The 21,189-nt window shown below is 41.0% G+C and overlaps 1 protein-coding gene across 18 annotated transcripts in view; it reads right to left on the reverse strand.

The window, feature by feature from the left end:
* The window catches only part of MPP2 (MAGUK p55 scaffold protein 2), a 98,160-nt gene that overhangs the window by 2,829 nt on the left and 74,142 nt on the right, over positions 1-21,189 (reverse strand). For 4 of the 18 annotated variants that reach the window (XM_087917429.1, XM_026710904.2, XM_087917428.1 and 1 more), the window contains 3 exons: positions 20,869-20,997; positions 19,571-19,719; positions 13,508-19,236 (listed from right to left, as the gene is read on the reverse strand). In XM_087917429.1, coding sequence (XP_087773555.1) covers positions 19,104-19,236; positions 19,571-19,719; positions 20,869-20,997 — 411 coding nt within the window. In that variant the 3' untranslated portion in view covers positions 13,508-19,103. Of the gene's footprint in view, positions 1-12,283; positions 12,334-13,507; positions 19,720-20,868; positions 20,998-21,189 lie in introns of those variants that run through there. The other 14 variants (XM_087917438.1, XM_087917442.1, XM_087917436.1 and 11 more) reach the window with 11 other exon arrangements.

Raw genomic sequence — 21,189 nt, forward strand, 5'->3', positions numbered from 1 at the left:
GCCAGGGTGTCCTTCGTGTAGCATGTTTAACACATTTTCTTATAATTTTTGAGGGACAACCACCTGGTCTCCCCACAAAATGCACCCTTTTTCCAGTGATAATTCAGTTTGCCAGTTTTTAAAAGGTTTAAAAGTCTTGGTTTTTATGTTTTCCGGCCAACCCCGTCCCACCCAGTTCAATATTCGGGCCATCATTGCATCTTTAGCCATTTCCCTTGCGATGTCCGATATGGTGATTGGCCAATTTGGAATCGTTTCAATTTGTAGGGTCTGTGTGGTGGGAGCTGGATCATCATCGTGACCTGGTAGTGGTGAGTGGCTTAAAGTGTCTGTGTGGGATATGGCTTTCCCTGGGCGATAAATGAGTTTGTAATTGTAAGCTGCCAGAAATTCTCACCATTTAGTCATTCTTGGGGACAGGATATTGGGGGTTGCCCTGTCTCCGGCTAGGATTCCCAATAGCAGCTTGTGTTCAGTAATCAAAGAAAATGTCCTACCATATAAGTATTCGTGGAAACATTTCACCCCCGAGATGGCTGCCAAGGCTTCCTTGTTCAATTGACTGTAGTTTCTCTCGGTTTTGGACAACATCTTGGAATAAAAAGTGATTGGTGCTTCTCTGCCATCTGGTAGTGTGTGGCTGAGTATTGCGCCTATTCCAAAGGGCGAAGCATCACAGGTGACAGTTAGAGGTAGTGTGTCACTGTATTGAATCAATACCAATTTTGATGTGATTAAGTCTTTAATTTTTTGGAACGCTGTTTCCTCTTGGTGGCCCCATTTCCAGTTGGCTTTTTTATCGAGGAGTCTATGCAGTGGTTCTGCTACTGTTGCCTTCTGTGGCAGAAAGACATGATAAAAATTAATGAGTCCCAAAAATGCTTGTAAGTCCGTTTTGTTTTTTTGGTCTGAGAGCTTCCTTTATTGCTCGTATTTTTATTTTTTATTTTTTGTGGGGTGGATTCCTGCTTCATCAATAAGGTATCCCAGGAACTCGACCTGGTTTGTGGCAAGTTGGCATTTTTCTTTTTTGACTTTGAGTCCTGCTTCTCTAAATTTTGTCAGAACTGCCCTTAAATGGTCTTATAGTTGTTTTTTGTTTTTAGCTGATATTAGTACATCATCAAAGTAGGGTACCACCCTTTTAGTCCTTGTAGGAGACATTCCATTAGGCTCTGGAACATGCCAGGGGCCACGCTTACACCGAATTGTAATCTATTACATTTAAAATCTCCTCTATGCGTTACGATGGTTTGTGCCTCAGCTGTCTCAGGATCAACGGGTAATTGTTGATATGCCTGCGTGAGGTCGAGTTTTGCAAAAATCCTTCCTCTCCCCAATGAATGCAACAGGTGTTGGACTACCGGAACAGGATATGTGCTGTGTTGCAATGCGTGGTTCAGGGTGGCCTTATAGTCTCCACAGATGCGCACGGACCCATCAGGTTTTATAGGGGTCACAATTGGGGTCTCCCATCTGGCATGGTCGGTTGGCTCTAGTGTCCCCTGAGTGATTAGCTTGTTTAGCTGCTCGTCAATTTTTGGTCTTAGTGCAAATGGTACCCATCTGGCTTTAAGCCTGACTGGAGCTACGTTCGGGTTTAAGCTAAACGATATAGGGGTCCCAGGGTACTTGCCTAAGGTCCCATCAAATACGTCGTGGAATTCTTCCATCAGGTCTTTTTCCCAGTCAGTCATGGTGATGCTGTTGATCCCTGTCACTTCCATTCCGAGTGGTTCGAACCATTCCAACCCGAGCAGGCTGGGATGATCTGGCTAACGGCAGGATCTCGGTGTGCCTTTTAAAATTTACTTTGAAGTGTCCCAGTCCCACTACTGGTATCTTGTTACCCTGTTAGTCCTTGATGATCAGGCTTTTCAAGTTCTCTTCATTTTATGTCGGGTATCAAACTTTTTATTGTGTTCCATGACACCATTGATAAATACGAACCGGAGTCTACTTCCATTTCACACAGCTCGCCTTCTATCAGGACGTTGATTTGAATCTTCTTAGTGTTTGTTGTTCTGGCCATCCCAATTGTGATAGTTTGATGCGTTTCTTCCTTTTCATTTAGCCATTGACTTTTTCCGTCTTGGCTCCAACGGCTTCCGGTTGACCTTTCTTTGTTTCGGGGGAGGTACTGCCTTGTACCTTTGGATTATAGCTCTTTTTCTTTTGGCATACCCTTGCAATGTGCCCCCGTTTCTCACAATGCTGGCATGTGGCATCCAAGAATCGACACTCAGATCTCAGGTGGTTTCTGCTGTAACCCGCACACCGGAACTCAGGTTTTCTGCTTCGTCTCTCTCTCCGGTTCCTTTCTGAGTAGAGCCTGTTTACTTCCTCATCTTCCTCATCTGAATCAGTTGATGATTCGATGTCCTCATGGTGAGAGGTTGTGGCAGCATGCTTTTGGGTTCCTTCTGTCTTCTTCTCTTTGTTCATGCCCGGGCTGCCCGTTGTATTCATCTGCTTCATTTTTGCTGCAGATTTCTTTGCGGCTTCAGCAATGGCTTCGTTCGCAGTGATGTTGGGTCGGTTTAGTAGTTTGCTCTGTGGGGTTGCGTCTCTTAGTCCAAGGACTATGTGATCCCTCATGGCTTCGTCCATGTTGAGGAACTCGCATGCCCCCCCCCAATGTCTCTTAAGGCTGCTATGAAGTCTCCAATGGTCTTGCCTTCTAGTTGGTCATGCTTGTAAAACTCGTGCGTTCTAATGAGGTTGGATACAGCCAGTGCATAATGGTTCCTCAACATCCAATTTAGGTCTGGCCAGGCCATCTGTTTAATGTCATTTGGTCTTGCTAATGTCTTGGCCATTTTAAAAATAGTCGGACCGCAATGCGTTAGGAATACGGCTCTCTTTCTCTGGTCAGTGATTCCCTGCAGTTCGTTGCTTTCTAAAAACATCAGGAATCTGTCAATGTATGACTCCCAGTCTTCTTCAGCTGGGTTGAACGGTGTGGGTGGTGAATTGTTGCCAGCCATCTCATTGGTCCTTTGGCTATCGTTGCCACGTGCTTACGGTCTTTGTCTCTTCGATCCCATCTTCGTCGCCAGTGTTCTGTCACCAGTAAAAGAGACTCAAAGACCAGAGTTGAATTCAGCTCTTTAATAGTAATCAGTAACTTCAACTGCAGTCGAGCCGCAGCAGCCCCTTTTATAGTGGCTGCTCGTGGCTTGCAACCAATGGCATTTATTTAAACTTCCTGCCGCTTTAGGCGGCCAATCCAATACTGATGTTATTAACCAATCATTTCGTTGCATTATCTAACCAATAGGAACATCGACTTAGAAGTCTCTATTTGAATACACTACAATATGAACCAGGGGCCATCATAAATGTGAGTTAGTTGTCAATCATCTGAATATAAAAGATATTATCATGAGAATGCTGCAATGATAAGTGTGAAAAATGATCGTAAGTCCCTTTTTCAGTGCCTTTGTAAAAAAGTTACTAAACTGTTGTAAGTCAAAGACTAACTGTATAAGAAATCTAAAATTCTAATTCCTAAACAAAACTAAGAACACTCTTTGGTCTATGCTTATCTTTTCCTGAATTAAAGAAATCACAACAATCCTATTTGTCTTAATCTCTTTTATATTTAATTAAGTTTTCTTGCTTTAGAGATCCTTATTACAGAATCTTAGTTAATAAACTCATATCCATTTCCCTCATTACTGAAAAATTAGGCCTGTCAGAAGGGGTGGGATTCAAATTTTTCAACAACCAGTTCTGTGGGTGTGGCTTAGTTAGTGGGCATGGCTTGGTGGTCATGTTATTGGCTGGGTGTGGCCAACTCAATATCACTCACATCGAGGCATGCATCTCCTCTCCTGGCTTCTCTTGACTGTGGGGATACTGCAACAGTTGTAAGTATGAAAAATGGTCATAAGTCACTTTTTTTCAGTGCCATTGTAACTTTGAATGGTCACTCCACACAAGCAAAGTACCAGCAAAGGAGGGGGAAAAATCTCCAGAGAAGTTCCTGACACAGCAAGTCTAGTCCTGCCAGGAATGTAATAAGGGTTAACAGAGAGGCAGTTTCTGTAAGCAACACCAGAATGTTTCCTTCCTGCCTTCCTTACAGGATTAGGCCAGTAATTTCTTCCAACAACCGGTTCTCCGAACTGCTTAGAATGTTAACAACCGGTTCTAGAGAATAGGTTCGAACTAGTAGAATCCCACCCCTGCCTGTCAGAAATGACACTGTAGTGGCAGGAATAGTTCTGTGGAAGGGAGGGGGGCTTGATTTTTAAAAAGTAGAAAAATCTAACATAGCCACTCTCTGTTATTCTCTTGTTATTCTCCTTGCATAAATGAGGGTCCATAAATGAGGGTCCATTAACTATGGAATCAAATTATTCACAAAGTTCATAATAAGGTCTCCCATTTAAACACATGAGTCTGCTTTAGAAGAAGTTGGTAACAGTTCCCAATTATATGTTCCCTCAGTGAAAATATTCAACTGGAGCAGGATTGAAAAATGATTGCTAGTGTGCGCCTTCTAGGCCCTTAGCATAAGGGAGAAGGTTCCTAGAGATAATTATATAGTCAACAGCATTCATTCTGGAGCCAGATAGGTAGATGAATTCAGATGAATTCAGCTGGATGATCACTAAACAGCCATGGTGGTGCAGCGGTTAGAATGCTGTACTGTATTGCAGGCAAACTCTGCACACGGCCTGGTGTTTGATCCTGATGAGACCCAAGGTTAACCCAGTCTTCCATCGTTATGCGGTTGATAAAATGAAAACCCAGATTGGTGGGGGCAATATGCTGGCTCTGTCAGCTGCCCAGAGAGTGTTGTAAAAGCACTATGGGGCGGTATTTAAGCCTAAATGCCCTTGCTCTTGCTATGGCACTATTTAACATATGAAGGTTTAAATTAAAGGCTGTTTGAACTCAAGGCCCATGGGCTGGATTCAGCCCATGGTGCTTAAATGTGGCCTGTGGGATTGGCCTGGAAATAGCAAAGGACCAGCCTGCGTCACCTCTGGCAGCCAAAATGGATGCATTTTTGGCCTGGACAGCATCCTGCAGCACCTTGCCAGCCAAAATGAGGTGTGTGGGGGGGGGCATGTGCACCCTGCACCCTGTTTTCAACCTGGACGACCTCCTACAGCACTCTGCTGGCCAAAATAGAGCACACAGCTCCTCCACATCCCCGTTTTGGCCAGCAGGGTGCTGCAGAAAGTGTCCCCCCATCTCCTTGCACCCATCCCCACAGGCCCATGGAGGCGAAGTACAATGCTGATCCAGCCCTCCAAGAAATCCAGTTTGACATCCCTGAGCTAGCCAGAGACCTGCAAAATCTGATTTCTGATCTTTTCATCAGCGGATGAAGAAGAATCTGGATTGGGAGGCAGAGTTTTGTGACTCTGAGTTTTGTGCATTGAACTGTCACAGTTCAGAGGTATTAATTTGCTTATTAAGGAATGAACGGAAACAGAACCACAAATGCTCCAATAATTTAGCATTGGGCTACTGCTGATCATCAATGCTCTATTCTGCCTATCAAGGTATTCCATGTGCTTTGCTAAATTTCCTAGTTGACTCAAGCCTGAGGGAAGTTAATTTTAGCCCTTCACATTATAATTTAAAACTGGTGAATTTGCAGATCAGATGTCGGTAGAAGCTTTGAGAATTCAGAAAACCAGAAGTTGAGCAAGAACATTATTGTGTCTTTTTCAAAAGCAGACCAGCCAAAAGAAAAAAAAATATGGAGTCATCCTGATGAAACTAAGAAGTGGGCATCTAATCACTTAATCATACCCTGATCTTGTCCGTAGCGAGTGAGTCAATTATGGTAAAAGCAAATTGAAGTCTCTATTCAAGAAGATTCACTTATGACCACAATTGAGCCCCAAATTTCTGTTGCTAAATGAGACGATTGATAAGTGAGTTTTGCCCCATTTTACAACTTTTCTTGTCATAGTGGTTAAATGAATCCCTGCAGTTGTTATGTTAGTAACATAGTTGCTAATTGAATCTGGCTTCCCCATCGACTTTGCTTGTCAGAAGTTTGCAAAAAGACAGTCCCTGGGCACTGCAGCCGTCATAATTACGAGTCAGTGGCCAAGTGATTGGATTTTTTGACTATGTGATCATGAGGATGCTGCAATGGTCGGAAGTGTGAAAAATGATTATAAGTCACTTTTTTCAGTGCAGTGGTAACTTCGAACAGTCACTAAACAAATGGTTGTAAGTCAAGGACTACCTGTATAGTGATTGCCAGAATATATAACATATAGCACTCTAGAAATAGAGAAGGAAAGTGTGGGGTATAGGGAGATTTTTAAAGCAAGTTTTATAGTTTCTATAATTTCAAACTATGGCTTGGTTAGTCACGGTTTTGTATTCTGTTCATGCCTTTTCCACTTGAGTATCTTCCTCTCTTCTAATTCCCGTGGCCCATATTTTCTTTTGAAACCATTTTGAAAAGATTTTCTCCTTGAATCAACTTTGGACTCTTCCTTTTGGCGTTCTTCTACCTGCTGCATAAGTGGAAACCTTCTGGAACAAATCTCTCCCCATTTATGGCTTCTTTGGAGAAGGCCCCATGTGTTCCATCTGTCATGCTTAACTATTTATACTTCCACACAAATACATTGCACAAAACTCCATGAAAACATGCATTTAGACACTTGTTAGCACTAAAAAAAAAAATTGCCAGCTGAGAGGAGGCAAAGCTGTTGGCTCAGGAACACACAGCTCCTGCCTGTTTAGTTTTATTACTAGTTTTTAGCGAGTTTTAAATGGAACTTTTGCCTTAAATTCACCTTATTATATTGCCAGTTGGTGTATTTGCGAGTTGCATTAAAAAAAAAAAGACATCTAGAATTCCTATCCTTAAAGCACCAGAGATTCACCACCTCAGTGTGCCACACTGAGTCTGGGTTGCAGTGGGATAGGTAGTCAGTCAACTGACTCACAAACACAGTTTTGTTGGTCATGTTTTATAGCCTTTCAACATTTTCCTCCCCTTCCACCCCCAGAGCTGCTTAGTTTAGGCACAGCAGGAGAAATTTACATATTAATGAGGAATTAAGTCTACTAGGGCTCCTGCAAAAACAAAAGAGAAAAATCATTATCTAATTTGGGTTAAAGTGGAAGGTTTGAATTAAAAATGTAGATCAATCATAGGCCAGTGCAGATAGTCCTCAACTTATAACCATTTCAAGTTACAATGGCAATTTGATTTATGGTTGGTTTTCACTCTTACGATTGGGACAGCATCTCCACAATCATGTGATCAAAATTTAGGTGCTTGATAACCGGCAGGTGTTTCCAATGGTTGCAGCACCGCAGGGTCATGTGACTGTCATTTGTGATCTTTTCAGCTGGCTTCTGACAAGTCAATGCAGGGAGCCAGATTTGCTTAATGATAATGTGATTCATTTAACAGCCAACACTTAGCAAACAGCCTTGCTTAGCAACAGAAATTTTGTTTCCTAATTGTGGTCATAAGTTGAGGACTACTTCAGAGGTGGTATTCAGCAGGTTCTAACCAGTTCTGGAGAACCAGTAGTGGAAATTTTGAGAACCGGTCAATACCACCTCTGACCGGCCCCACCCCCATCTATTCTCTGCCTCCTGAGTCCCAGCTAATCGGCTGGGTCTTCTTTTGTTGCCCTGTACAGGAGAACAGAGCTGGAAAGCACATTAGTGGAGTGGGGAGGGACTAGAGATTTTGCAGTAACCTTCCCTCAGGAGTGGGGAGGGAATGGAGATTTTGCAGTATCCTTCCCCTGCCACACCCACAAAGCCATGCCCACAGAACCGGTAGCAAAAAAAATTGAATCCCACCACTGGATTACTTGTATCCATGAGGACTACAACTTGGAAAAAGCAAAGTTGCATTTACTTTCTAAAACATGTAAGATGGCCAAGGTGCGCCCAAGAGGGGAAGGTGGAAACAGAAAATCAGGATATGACTGAAAAGAGTAATGCTAAAAAGCAAGCTACAAGTGGGGAGATGCTAGCCAGAAGAATATTAGGATCCAGAATCACAGGAAAGTGGGCATTACAATTAATTCCCTATTTTTAAGCCCTGTATAAAGGGCTATTTATTATTGTCTCCTCCCTTTCTGAATGAAGAGGATGAGGGTGCTGTGGGAACTTCTAGTGGATATAATTATGCCCTGGTCTAGGAGGACTTCAATTACTGATTTAATTCTTTCTTTAGCTTCTGGGCTTAAAGGATATAGCATTTACCTAGAAAATGGCTTTGTGGGATCAATTTGAATGTTAAGTGCTCTGCACATTCAAGCTGGCTATCATCCTGGAGAGGCATTGAAGGTAGAACCATTTGGCTTTTTTTTCTCTCCTTATGCTGGCAAATACAATACTGAGTGCCTCTAAATGGTACAGTGGATCTCTTCTAAGGGGATTTAGAAAAGAGAGACTTAGGAGGAAGGCTTGCTGAGGGGCAACAAATCCTGTAGAGACAGTGAGCAGATCAGAAAAAGGATGTGGATTAGACATTCCAACTGTCTTATGCTGCAGAGGAAGAAGATTTAAGAATTCAGTAAAGTTCCGGCCACAGAATGAAAAGTGCTATTATCTGAAAAAGAAAACTGATATAGCATAGGTTCCAGGCTAGAAACCTGGAGATAGTGTGTCCTTGTCATCCGTTGCAATAAAGCCAGCTGGATGACCAAGCACCCTTTCAACTCCAAGAAGCAAGCATGGGCAAACCATGTGGCCAAGAAAATTGCATGGACTTGCCAGAAGTTAATATTCATCTGAAGGGACTTAGATTAAAAAAGAATCCAAGAGGTAAGGAACAATTCATAGAGCATAGAAGTGAAAGGGGCCTTGCAGGTTTTCTAATCCAACCCCTTGCTCAAGCATTTTGAACAAATGGCCATCCAATCTCTTCTTGAAAACCTCCACTGACGGAGTATCCACAACTTACAGAAGGTAGCTGTTCCACTGACTAATTTTTCTCACTATCAAGAAATCTCTCTTTAGTTTTAGGTTGGATCTCTTTTTAATGATCTTCCGTCCATTACTTCTTGCCTTGTCCTTTGGAGCAGGGGTCCCCAACCACCGGGCCCTGGACCAGTACCAGTCCGTGGAACATTTTCTACCAGGCCGCTGGTTTGCTGGGCGCCGCCATCTTGTTTCGATGAGAAAGTGCTTCCAGGTGAGCTTTTCCAGTTGGAAAGCGGCATTTGGGTCCTGAAGGAATCCTCATGCCTTAGTTTCATTGAAAGGGGGGGGCAGCTTTGAACGAAACTAAGGCGTGAGGATTCTTTCAGCACCCAAGGCAAGGCGAGCCAAGCGACCATCCCGAAACCGTCCCGAAGCCCATCAACAAAAGGTACAAAGGAGGAGTTGAAGGTGGTGGGGAGAAGCGGGGGACAGCTGGCTGGCCGGTCGCTCGGCTCGCCTTGTCTTGTCATGCGTGCTGATGCCGGTACCGGGCCGTGGCACAAGAAAGGTTGGGGGCCACTGCTTTGGAGAATAGGTTGACCATCTCTTCTTTGTGGCAGCTTCTTAAATATGGGGAGACTGCTTTCATATCACTCCTTGTCCTTCTCTGTCAGACTAGGCATAATTAACCTAACACCATCTTCCTATGCTGCAGTTAACAAAGCCTGCATACGTAGAACAGGGTAAGAGCAGCTTTCTTTTTTCTTTTTGTCATTTTAAGCATTTGAATTTAAGAGTCTATTGTAGAAATCTTGTAGAGTTTTTCCTTTGCTGGTCTAGAGATAAAGAATTTAAAAATAAAAATGCCCTTTCTGTTCTCTATGCCCATGCTACCAATTTATCTTTAGTGTCTCTGCTAATCCAATCACCCTCATGCTGAAATTGCTGAATAGCAATATCTTCATTGCCAGGCAGTTCAAAAATCACCATTGTACCTAAAACTATGCAGAGCAGTGTTTCTCACCCCTTCGCAAATTTAAAAAGCGTGAACTTCAATTCACAGAATTATGAGTTGGAATTCATACATCTTAAGGTTGCCAAGGTTGAGATATAGTAATTTAGATAAAAACACCAGGAATGAAGTGCAATCTCTGAAGGTAGAGAGACTCCATATGCATATACATCAACACTATTTCCAAAAGGAAAATAGCTGTGCAAATAAATCACAAATCTTCCACTAGCTGATGTCTAAACCGCCATCCCAAAGGCAATTTCTTTACACATTAATCAGTATTATCTGAGCTCATAAATTCTGATATTAAAGAGTATACTGCAAATAAAAGGTGTTTCTACTGTTTGGCTCAAGGCATGGTAATGGGCTGTGCCTTGTGAGTTGGGAACCCCTGTTCTATTGTAACAAAGAAAAGGTGTCAATCCTGAAGCAAAACTGGCTAAGGCCATCTTTATGGCTTCAGGGTTGCCGCAAGACAGGGAGGGTGGAAAATAGTTAGTTAGTCAAAACAAAAGTGTTCCTGTGGGAACCAAGGACATTTCAACAGGTAGCAGGGAAAAGGAGTAGTAGACCAACCGAACAACCGGCCAGCACCTCTATCGGATAATGTGACTGATGGACTGGGATGGAGGGGAAAAGGGGAACTTTCACTTTTTAATTAGATGAAAACCACAGGAACTTTCTGAGTCAGTTTTCACCAGTTGTGCCAATATGATGTATCCAATAAATTGTTCTTTGAGGAACCTACCTGCCTTGGAGTTCTGCTTTCAATAGGTGTATTATTTAGAATGTTGACACAAGTCAATGTATGTGTGGTTATGGGAGCACATTATAGTTCAGAAATTGCAAAACATAAAGGCATAATAATTTCATAATGAAGTTCAAGTGTAATTATGCAAAACACTTCCCCATGTACTTGGCACTCTTGAGAGAGAGAACAGGAACAAGATGGCCCAGTAGACAGCTTGAAAGGGCATATATTTGCAGGTTATCCTTGACTTACGAACACAGTTGAATCCAAAATTTATGTTGCTAAGTGAGACATTTGTTAAGTGAATTTTGTCCCATTTTATGACATTTCTTGCCACAGTTATTAAATGAATCACTGCAGTTGTTAACTTGGTGACATGGTTGTGAAGTGAACTTAGCATCCCTTGTCAGTGAATTTAGCATCCCTTAGCATCCCTTTGCTTGTCAGAATCTGGTCACAAAAAGTGAACACATGACCCCAGAACATGGAAATCATCATAAATATGAGTCAGTTGCTATGCATCTGAATTTTGATTACATGACCATGGAGATGCTGCAATGGTCATAAATGTGAAAAACAGTCATAAGTTACTCCTTTCAGTGCCATTGTAACTTTGAACAGTCACAAAATGAATGATTGAAAGTCGAGGATTACATGTATATTATATGCAGTGATGGCGAACCTTTTTGCTGATGTGCCGAAAGTGTGTACTTGCGCAATAGCACACAAGCATGCCTGCCAGCACCCACAATTCAGTGTGCCCCGCCCCCCCCCCTGCGCATGCATGTGCAATACCCCCGCCCTGCCCCCTTACCTGCACTGCACATGCATGCGCCTTCCAGCTGATTTTTGGCCAGTTTGAGACCATTTTTGCCCACCCAGAGGCTCAAAGGAAGCCTCTGCAGCCTCAGGAGGCCGAAAAATAAGCCCGTTTCAGCACTTCCAGTATTTATGGAAGGCCCATTTTTCAGCCTCCTGAGGCTGCAGAGGCTTCCCTCAAGCCTCCAGGGGGGCAAAAACGGCCTCAAACTGGCCAAAAATCAGCTGGGAGGCACCCGCATGCACAGTGAAGATAAGTTTGGCTGGGGCTCTGCATGCCCGCAAATGACTCTGCGTGCCACCTGTGGGTATGCCATCACGGCTATATGCAGATGCCCGCATCCATTCTGTTGTACTTCTTTTACTAAAGCTAGTGGGATATACCTGGTTTCTTATAAAACAGTATTTTATTCAGTGGCCATATTATGTTACAGTTCCACAAGGAATAAAAAGGCGACCAGACACTAAAACATCAACAAAATATAAAAGGAACACAGATTTTAACTTATCCCTTAGGGAGATAACATTCTGGGGAATCGATATAAACTGGTATTTAAAATGAGAGTTGTTTTCTCTGTTCAGAAGGAGAACACAGAGACTAACAGGAGATGGATATCTCACAGTATCATTTAACTGTTAAAATATGCCCACAATGCATGATTTGATATTGCATTTAATCTTTTAGGTTAAAGATAAGAGAACAATGCAGTTTATTTGCCTTAAGGACCAGAGAGAAGATACATAATTAGAGCCTGATGGTAGCATGAAACCAATCTATGACAGTCTTAGATGCCCCTGAACATCAATCACATCCAACTCACAGTTGGTTGATCCAGACATCCCAATTTCTCTTGACATTTTTGCCCATGTCCTGAAGGATGAATAGCGGTTTTGAGTGCACAGGTAAGAGAAATAAACAAAACTGGTGAGTTCCCATTAATTATCTCAGCTCCTGCAAGCTTAGCAGTTCGAAAGCATGCTAATATAAGTAGGTAAATCGCTATCACTTAGGAGGAATGTAACAGTGTCCCATGCATTACAATCATGTTCTCCACATGACCACAGGAAGTGTCTTTGGACAACGGTGGCTCCCTCAGCTAAGAAACAGAGATGAGTTTTGCTCCTTGAGTCAGACATAACTGGACAGGGGAAACCATTACTGTATCTCCTTATTGTGTATTTTGTGGGTCTGCTTTTGAAATGCTTGAAAATTTTATGTGGTACAAAATGTGGCATGCAAATACAAGACATGGAGATTGCATTGTGCTTGCATTAGCAGCCAGTTGTCTAACAGGTACAATTAAAGTACTGATTTTTTTGTGGTTTAGGGCCTGATTGAAAGTACCACTTCTCTCAATGGTAACCTGTTCATTTTATTAGATCAGCAGGAAGGGTTGATTTGAAAATGGATGACTACCTGATATGTAAGACATGGCCACCTTCTGTGTGGCCCGTTGGCTAAAGCCAGCATTTCTCAACTTTGGCAACTTTAAAATGCATGGTCTTTACCTCCCAAAATTCTGGGAGTTGAAGTCCACACATCTTAAAGCCACCAAGGCTGGGAAATACTGATATAGGACCCACGGAAACTCTTTCTTCCCCTACCCCAACTCTCTCACAGGATTTAGCAAAATGGCAAAATGCATTCTTTCGTTGAGTTGTTAAGCAAAATTTGTTGATATTTTTGTATTTCATATTTTATTGTTGCACACTGCTCTTAATGTTTATTTACATAGAAAAGCAGGGTATAATTTAATAAATGATGAAAATATGGGAAAGGTTAGAAGTTCATTTATGGGAGATTTTCAAACGCTACCAAGTCTAATTATGAAAATACATGCCCATTTTAATTTCTCCATTTGGCATATGGAAAATTATGTAGGCTGGCAGCTGAATATGTCTGGAGTTGGATGATTGTATGAAACAGCATCATGAGCATTTAGTTGCCAAGAAAATATGGAAGGGCCAGCATTTCACAGCATAAGAGATGATTTAATTAAAATTAGTACCAACTAGTCAGAAGAAGACACAAAAGCACAACCCTGTGGGTTTTTTTTTCTGTCTGAAATTTAATATGTAAACAGAAACATAACAAAGAGGAAGCTTTTTCATTTAGTAGCTATAGGATTATAATAGATATAATCAAGAGAAAAATGCACATTATCAGAGTTCTCAAAGAAAGTACATTGCAATGCAAAGAATTACTTTTAAAAAGTGTGAATTTCTTTTAAAAAGAGGGCCAAAAAGGCAACACAAGATCTGATGAACTATTGGAGAGGTAGAAAAACATTAAGAAGCGGAGGGAATTATTTTGGTTCTTAATCCCTCTTTACTGATTTAGATCAATAATATTCACATTATATCTTACTTACATTATTACAGTTATTTCTGGAGCCACAATGGGCTCCATACAATGTGTGTCCAATCCAGTTACTTATTCAGCAGTAATTCCAATCTGACCATATCTTGAAGACCCATTGACCTCATTCTGAATAGGAGTGAACAGGACTGAGCTGATGGCATCTAATCCCGGAGATGGGAAGAAGAGTATTCACTTCAGCAGATGCTGTTAGACTGCAATTCCAAACTGACTATTGTTGTTGTTGGATGATTCAGTGGAAGTTGGAGAAGCACAAACATGTACAGATCCTGATATTCATGAATGCAAACATTTTTATTTTCAAGCAAGTGGCTTAGGAATAAAACTTTTTGGTAAATGGATGCCACCTGCAATGTCTTCTTTTGTTTACTTCCTGCTTCTTGCCTCTATTCTCCTCCTACTTTATTATTATCCATCTTTTTGCCATTTTCTCTGAACATTTTGAAAGCAGTTATTATTTTATTTTATTTATTTGTATTCTGTCTTTATTATTTTCACAAATCTTGAGCTAGTGAACATATCCAGCACACCTTCCTCCTCCGATTTCCCCCAAAATCGATAGCTAGTGGACCTCCACAAACATCTGACTGATCATGTTTATTCATTTATTTTTTTCATTTATATACCATCTAACCTACTTCTTGCGAACAATAAGGAGTCCTTCCAAGATTGTACCAGCCTGAAATTAGTGATATTGCTATATTACACATCTCAAGAATGGTTTCAAGGAAATCCAATGACAGCAGTTTTGCAGTAATTCTTCTAAAGGTAATTGGGGAAAACAGGCACTTCATCCTGCCTATCTATTCAGAATTCTGGCCTCCTTTTTTGAAGCTATGGTGCCCCTGTTCACTTGTCCTCCTCTTTTCCAACTGCAAATGAAGGAAAATTTGGCTACTTCCCTGCAGTGCCATGATGGAACAAGGAAAGCAAGGCACTGACTAACTGCTCTTTTATGTATCTTCCCATTTGATTAGGTAAGGAGAATCTCTGGCCAAATCTAAAGAAGGATACACCACTTCTGGAGCAAAATGAAGCCACTTCTGATGATATACATGGTAGTTAGTGGCTATAGTAGAAGTAATTTGAACATGGGGTGGGTTTGTTTGTTTTTTGCTATTGCTGTTTTTTACCACTTTTAGGTGGTAGCATAATTTACTTATCTCTGCTTCTCACCGAAACATTATCTGGTGCTCCCTAGTTAATGGTCTTCTGCAAAGGCCTCTATGACTGCCACAGCCATTTTGTAATGAACCTGGGGTAAAAACAGCCAGGAAAATAGATACTGATCAAGCAGAGCACATCACACCACTTTTAAAACAAGGGTTGGCAAACCAAGCTCTAGCAGAAGTGCAGAAAAGCACTTTGGAAGGAGAATAGGAACCACAAAGCATCTCTACTCCAAAGTGCCTGAACAAATCAGCACAGATCTAAATAATTTCCAAAAACTGAGACCATACAAGAGCAACCATGAGGTCAGAATTGAATAGCAAATATCAAGTATTTGTACTCAAAGTTCAACTTAGGTTCTTCATGTGATTGGTAATAACTGCAATAAACTTGAAACATTCCCATTCAATGAATTGTTTTTGTTTACAAATAAATATCCAATTGTAATGAAACATAATTCAAAATAGAAAAACTTGGATAACTTCTCTTTTGGCTATCTACAATGAATGCATTTTTGCCCAGCATTAAGAGGAAAGAAACACTTATAAAGAAGAGGATACTCTGGCAAGCTAAGCCTTCAAGACATGTTTTTTTTTCTTTAAAAAAAAAGATATAAATCATCATTTGCAACTACGTGGTGCTAATTGAAGTAACAACACTTTCGAGAAAACTTGTCTAGCACAGACAGTAAATAGACACTTAACTATTTACCTTTTAAATAATGATTCTGGTTTTAAAAACACACCAGATTATTCAAGGGGAAGATAACTGCAAGATTTTTAAAAAAAGAAATTAAAAGAGGAAGAACAACAATACAAGAAATGACAGTTTCAAGGAATTCTATTTCACAGTATATGCAGTTTAAATACACACACACATACACACACACACACACATATATATATATAAGCAAAAATTTTAGAAATGTTAATGTTGTTCACTGGTAACATATATAAATGCATGTAGAAAGGGAAGTGCTTAAATAAATTGTCACTAAAATAGTAACAAAGTGGACTGTGAATAATTCTTTATTTGACAATGTATATTATAGATGTGTTTTAATGACTAATATTATAGAAAGGAACAAAAAAAGAATTTAGCCCTTGTAATTACCTAGACAGAAAATTAAAAGAGAATTAAAAGCCAGATAAATGTTACATTAGGTTGTTTGAGGACACACAGATGGAAGGATCAAAACTGAGGGAACGCAAAGGGCTTAAGCACAGGAGAAACGAAAATAAAATTACATGAGGGGGAAAAAATAAAACGGGACTGGTGTGGGGCCAGTTTGCTGCTCAACAAGAACACCAAATCCTTCTAGGCCCATCTTGAAAAACATGGATGGCTCCACTTAAGACACCAATAGTTTCCTTCATCTAATCCACTTCAAAGGCTCACCTCAGTAGGTCATTTAAAATCTATTGTGATCACAGAGTAAAGCCCAAATCATCACACTCAAAGTGTGGAGGTTGAGATATTCCTATTGTGGTAACATAGGAAGGGAAATATAGGATAAATCTGATAAATTTTGGAGAGGTTTTTCGGCATGCTTTTTTTACATAGAAAATGGGGAAGAAATTGTGGATTAGAATAACAGTCCCCAAATCATTAATGAGCTAATCTAGAATATATTGTGTCCACATTATAAAAAGATTGCTATGAAGTTGGGCTTCCACATTGACAAAGTGGATGTCCTGCTATGCCAATAACAAAACATTTAATTATTTGGACCCACAACACCAACTGTCCCCAGCATTGCCCCTTTCCCCCATCTGTGTATATTTAATGCCATATGGAAATACTTCCAAAAAGGAGGGGGGAAAGTTTGAGCTGCGATCAATATTTAAATATAAAGCTGCCTTAATGCATTGTTGTCCCCACAATAATCAAGTGGATCAAATGGATTCCCTGAACAGTTCTTGTAGGACACTAAAATTATAGGCCCATCAGACTTGATTACCAGCAGATGGAGTTATTGCTTTAGAAAGTATATGCTCTGGTTACAGGAAAGGAGAGAGAGAAAGAGGGAGGGAGAGAGAGAAAGGGAGAGAGAGAGAGAGAAAGAGAGAGAGAGATGGCTGGGTGTGCAGTAACCTAGTCACCCATGTTAGTCAATTTTTCCAATTGAAAAGGGAAGTCTTTCCAGTCTGAATTCAGATGCAGTGAAGCTTCACAACCTGTACAGTGAAACACTTTTATACAAAGCCTAGCTAAATTACAGAGTGTGCAGCCGTCAGATGTGGTATGGCCACAATTTAATCGTTTTAAAAGAAGACAAGACAAATTCATATTTCCTCCAGCATACAGGGGCAATCTACTCTAGAGATCAGTTGCTAGAGAAGACTGGAAGAGGGAGATCATTTCTGAGTGGTTGGCTGCAATGTGACACAAACAGAATCCTGGACTAAATAAGCTAGCTCCATCAGGGCTGTTAATCTCATCCCTTTACACTGCCTTGTCCCTCTTCCAACCAATTTAGGCAGACTCAGCATTTTTCCAAGCATCATTTAAGATGTGGAAAAATCAGAACGAGGACAGGGGGAAATAAAGAAATGAATGTATATAAAAGGATTGCTAGAAATGCCCTTCCAGGTTTGGCAGTGAAAAGCTGAGCCCGAGGTCTCACCCTTGGTCTGTAGAGGCTTCTGCCACCATTTAACAGCTGCCATAGTATGTGAGGTAGTGGTAATTGTCTCTCAGAAACCCTAGAATCATGAAGCATTGAACCTACCATTATGGCGAAAGCCAAACTGGACAGAAATTGAATGGTCCACCACAGGCATTTCTCCAACACAACAGAATCTCACTGAAGGCAAGGTTGGCACAACCAAGGAACTGAGTTGGCCATCCTCAACAATGAGGAATTTTTAGTAATATCTGTGTGGCTGTGAGGAATTCTGAAGTTCACACATTTGGATGGTGTATGTTGAGAAGCCTGCATGAATAGATATAGAAACTGTGGGGAAGAGATTTTATAGTATGCATGAGCATGTATTACAGTCAGTCCTTAACTTACAACCACAAACAAGTCCAAAATTTCTGTTGCTAAGCAAGATAGTTGTTAAGTAAGTTTGGCCCCATTTTATAATCTTACTTGCCACAGTTGCTAAGTGAATCATTGCAGTTGTTAAGTAAGTTGAATCCGGCTTCCCCACTAACTTTGCTTGTCAGAAACTAATAAAAGATTATCACATGACCCTGTCATAAATATGAATGTTGCCAAATTTACAAATTTTGATCACATTGATGCTGCAATGGTCATAAGTGTGAAAATGGTCAAAAGTCACTTTTTTCAGTGCCATTGTAACTTTGTAACTCAACAAATGGTTGTAAATTGAGGACTACCTATACAATTATTGTGAAGCACCGGTCATTTGAATCAATGATTAATATAGGTCAGTCTTTGATCATTTGCCAGATGTATAGATCTCAACTCCAAGAATTTTACAGTCAGCATGATAGGACTGAGAATTATGGAAGATGAAATCTATAACTTGGAAAAGCACCCAGACTGACTAATACTGAAAAAAAAAATGCTTAATTTGACAATGAAACATCTTTGCTATTAATACATCAGTTTCTGGAAAGATAAGGAAGAAGTCTCAGTTGAACATAGGAAAAGCTGTCAGGTTCAGTTGATCCACCTTGTCTGTTATAAATTGGAATAGCTTTCCAAAAATTTCAAGCAAGAGATCTGCACCATTTTCAGATAATACCACAGAGTATAAACATAATTACCATGATACTTAGCCCCATTTTATAGATAGGAAAACTGAGTCACAACACTTGCTTCTTATCACCGCCCTGGTATTTCCAGGGCATTAGGTTCCAAAAGACCAATCATTCGTAAATTTTCACTATAAACTTTTTATGTATGTATCCATAAATCCCCTTAAAATGTTGCAATATTAGTGCAGGCCAGGCTTATAGCGGGCAAAGCATTCTACCCTGGTTCAACAATCTCAATGAGCAACACATCCAGTTATCTCAGGCTGACAAGTTCTTTTGGCAATATCAGAATTGTGGTCCATCTAGAAAAACAGGGATTTTGGCAGTGAGTTAGCTGTGACTGGAGAAATATCCTTCTCATCTCACAATGGTTGAATTACAAAAGAGAGGATCAGGAGTAGCAAACCTAGCAAGGCATTGTGGGTATTGCGTAGCTCTGTTCCACTCCCCTCCAATTCTGTGTTCACCAGATTGAATTCATATTTAAACAACTTACTGTAAAAAAAAGAGAGAAGGAGATGAAGGACATCCATTCACTTATGGCAATTTAAAAAAAATTCCTGTCAGGCTGAAGGTGTTATGAAACAGAATGAGGAAAAACACCTTTTCTCTAGAATAGAGTGAAGCCAACTGAATTTAATCTACACAGCCTAGACGCTTGAGTAAGGTTGATGGTTGAAAAGGGACATGGGCACATTAAAAAAAAAAAAGTCTAGGGTCCCCTGGCAAAAATGGAGATAGTAGAAGGTGGGGGAAATCAAGGCTCAGAGGCTACGGACCTCTGGAGAGGGGAACTCCTTCCTAGTAAACCCAGCTGACAGGAACCCACTGTGATTCGTTGTACAGCTTCTGCAAGGCCACCTGAAGTTGCTGGAATGTCCGCTCCATATTATCATTCACTAAGCAGAGATCAAAGTAATGGCCATAGCCTCGCTGGATTCGGCAGCTCTCGTCCACAGTTCGCTTCAGGTCAGCATCCTGGTTAAATACAGAAAAAGGCAGAGCAGGCGGTAAACCAGGGGAAAGAGACCATAGGTAGGTTTTGTACCCTTCTGAAGTGCAAATATACAAAAACGGTAGAACAATCCCTAAAATAAACATGTATGTCTCGTTCTCTTTGTGTATGGTATGTGTGTACGTATATGCTATACCTAGGCACCAGTGGTGGGATTCAAATTGTTTTACCACCGGTTCGGTGGGCGTGGCTTGGTGGGCGTACTTTGCCTAACGTCAGCACACAGCTTTCCCCACACCAGCTGAGACCTGCAGCGCCAATCAGCTGAGAAGATAAAGAGGAGAAAAGCACAGGGCTAGGTGGGAGGGCCGATCCTGCACATTTCTCTTTTTTCTCCTCTCAGCTGATCGTTGGAGGCTTTTTTTTTTTTTACTACTGGTTCGGTTGAACCGGTCCAAACCAGTAGCGTACTACCACTGCTAGGCATGCATACACACACACTGTATATACATACAACATCCCCTCCCCAAACTCATAAAGAGATAAAAATAACATTCTGACTTCATTCGTGTGTAAGATAGCCTCAATCATTTTGCACCATCACTTCACCCACTGAAGTTTTCAGCCTTGCAAATGTTTGGACCAATAAAAGGTAAAGCCACCCTTGCTATAGGCCACTTAATTATAATCACAGTTCCGGTCAGGGAAAGTGTGTGGGGGTGTGCAAGAGGAATTACACAGGACATTCCCTTCCTCCTTCCTACCTGCTTTTCCCTTCCCAGGAGGTAGATAAATGGCTTCTGCTGAGGGGGATGGGGGGAAGGGAGCAAGGGTTTGCAAGAGTGGCTGGGAAACTGTCATGTAATATTAAAAATTGGGGTCATGTGCCCAGGTCCCAGACTCAGTATTTTAGTCAATTTGAAGTCTCTTTGTTGACAAGGTTTTGCCTTATAATGCACCAATCTGCTCAATTAAATGTTACAAACGTAAGAGTGTTAGTGTCAGGATTCCGGCAGTTGCCCTAATTAAATCAGGAGCCAATTTATAAAACATTTCCACGCATGTTTTAAAATTGCCAGTTAGCATATAGATTTAGCATAGGTAGTTAGCTCCATTCCCAAACTTATCACTTCTCATTTCCATCATTCTGAAACCTTCTCATGAAGACTCACCGTGAGTTGCTTAGTAGCTATACCACTTTCCAAAGCTGCTTTGTTCATAGCTCGTAAAGTCTCAAAATCTGGTGCTTCAATGAACACCACATATGGAACGAACTCAGCTGTCCTCAACACCTTCACAGCCTATCCAAATATCCAACAAAGAGAATACTTGCTATTAAAAATACCCAACTTTCCACATCACTAGCATGCTAGGCACTATACAAAGTAGAGATACCATTCATTATTTCTGTAGTCACACATTTACCTGATTGCAGAATTATTCCATTTTCCAGATTAGCACAACACTAATTCAGTCTCCTGAGATCATACAAA

Source organism: Pseudonaja textilis, chromosome Z, assembly GCF_049901715.1.
Source record: "Pseudonaja textilis isolate UNSWEBS1 chromosome Z, rPseTex1.2, whole genome shotgun sequence".
NCBI classification, from domain to species: Eukaryota; Metazoa; Chordata; class Lepidosauria; order Squamata; family Elapidae; genus Pseudonaja; species Pseudonaja textilis.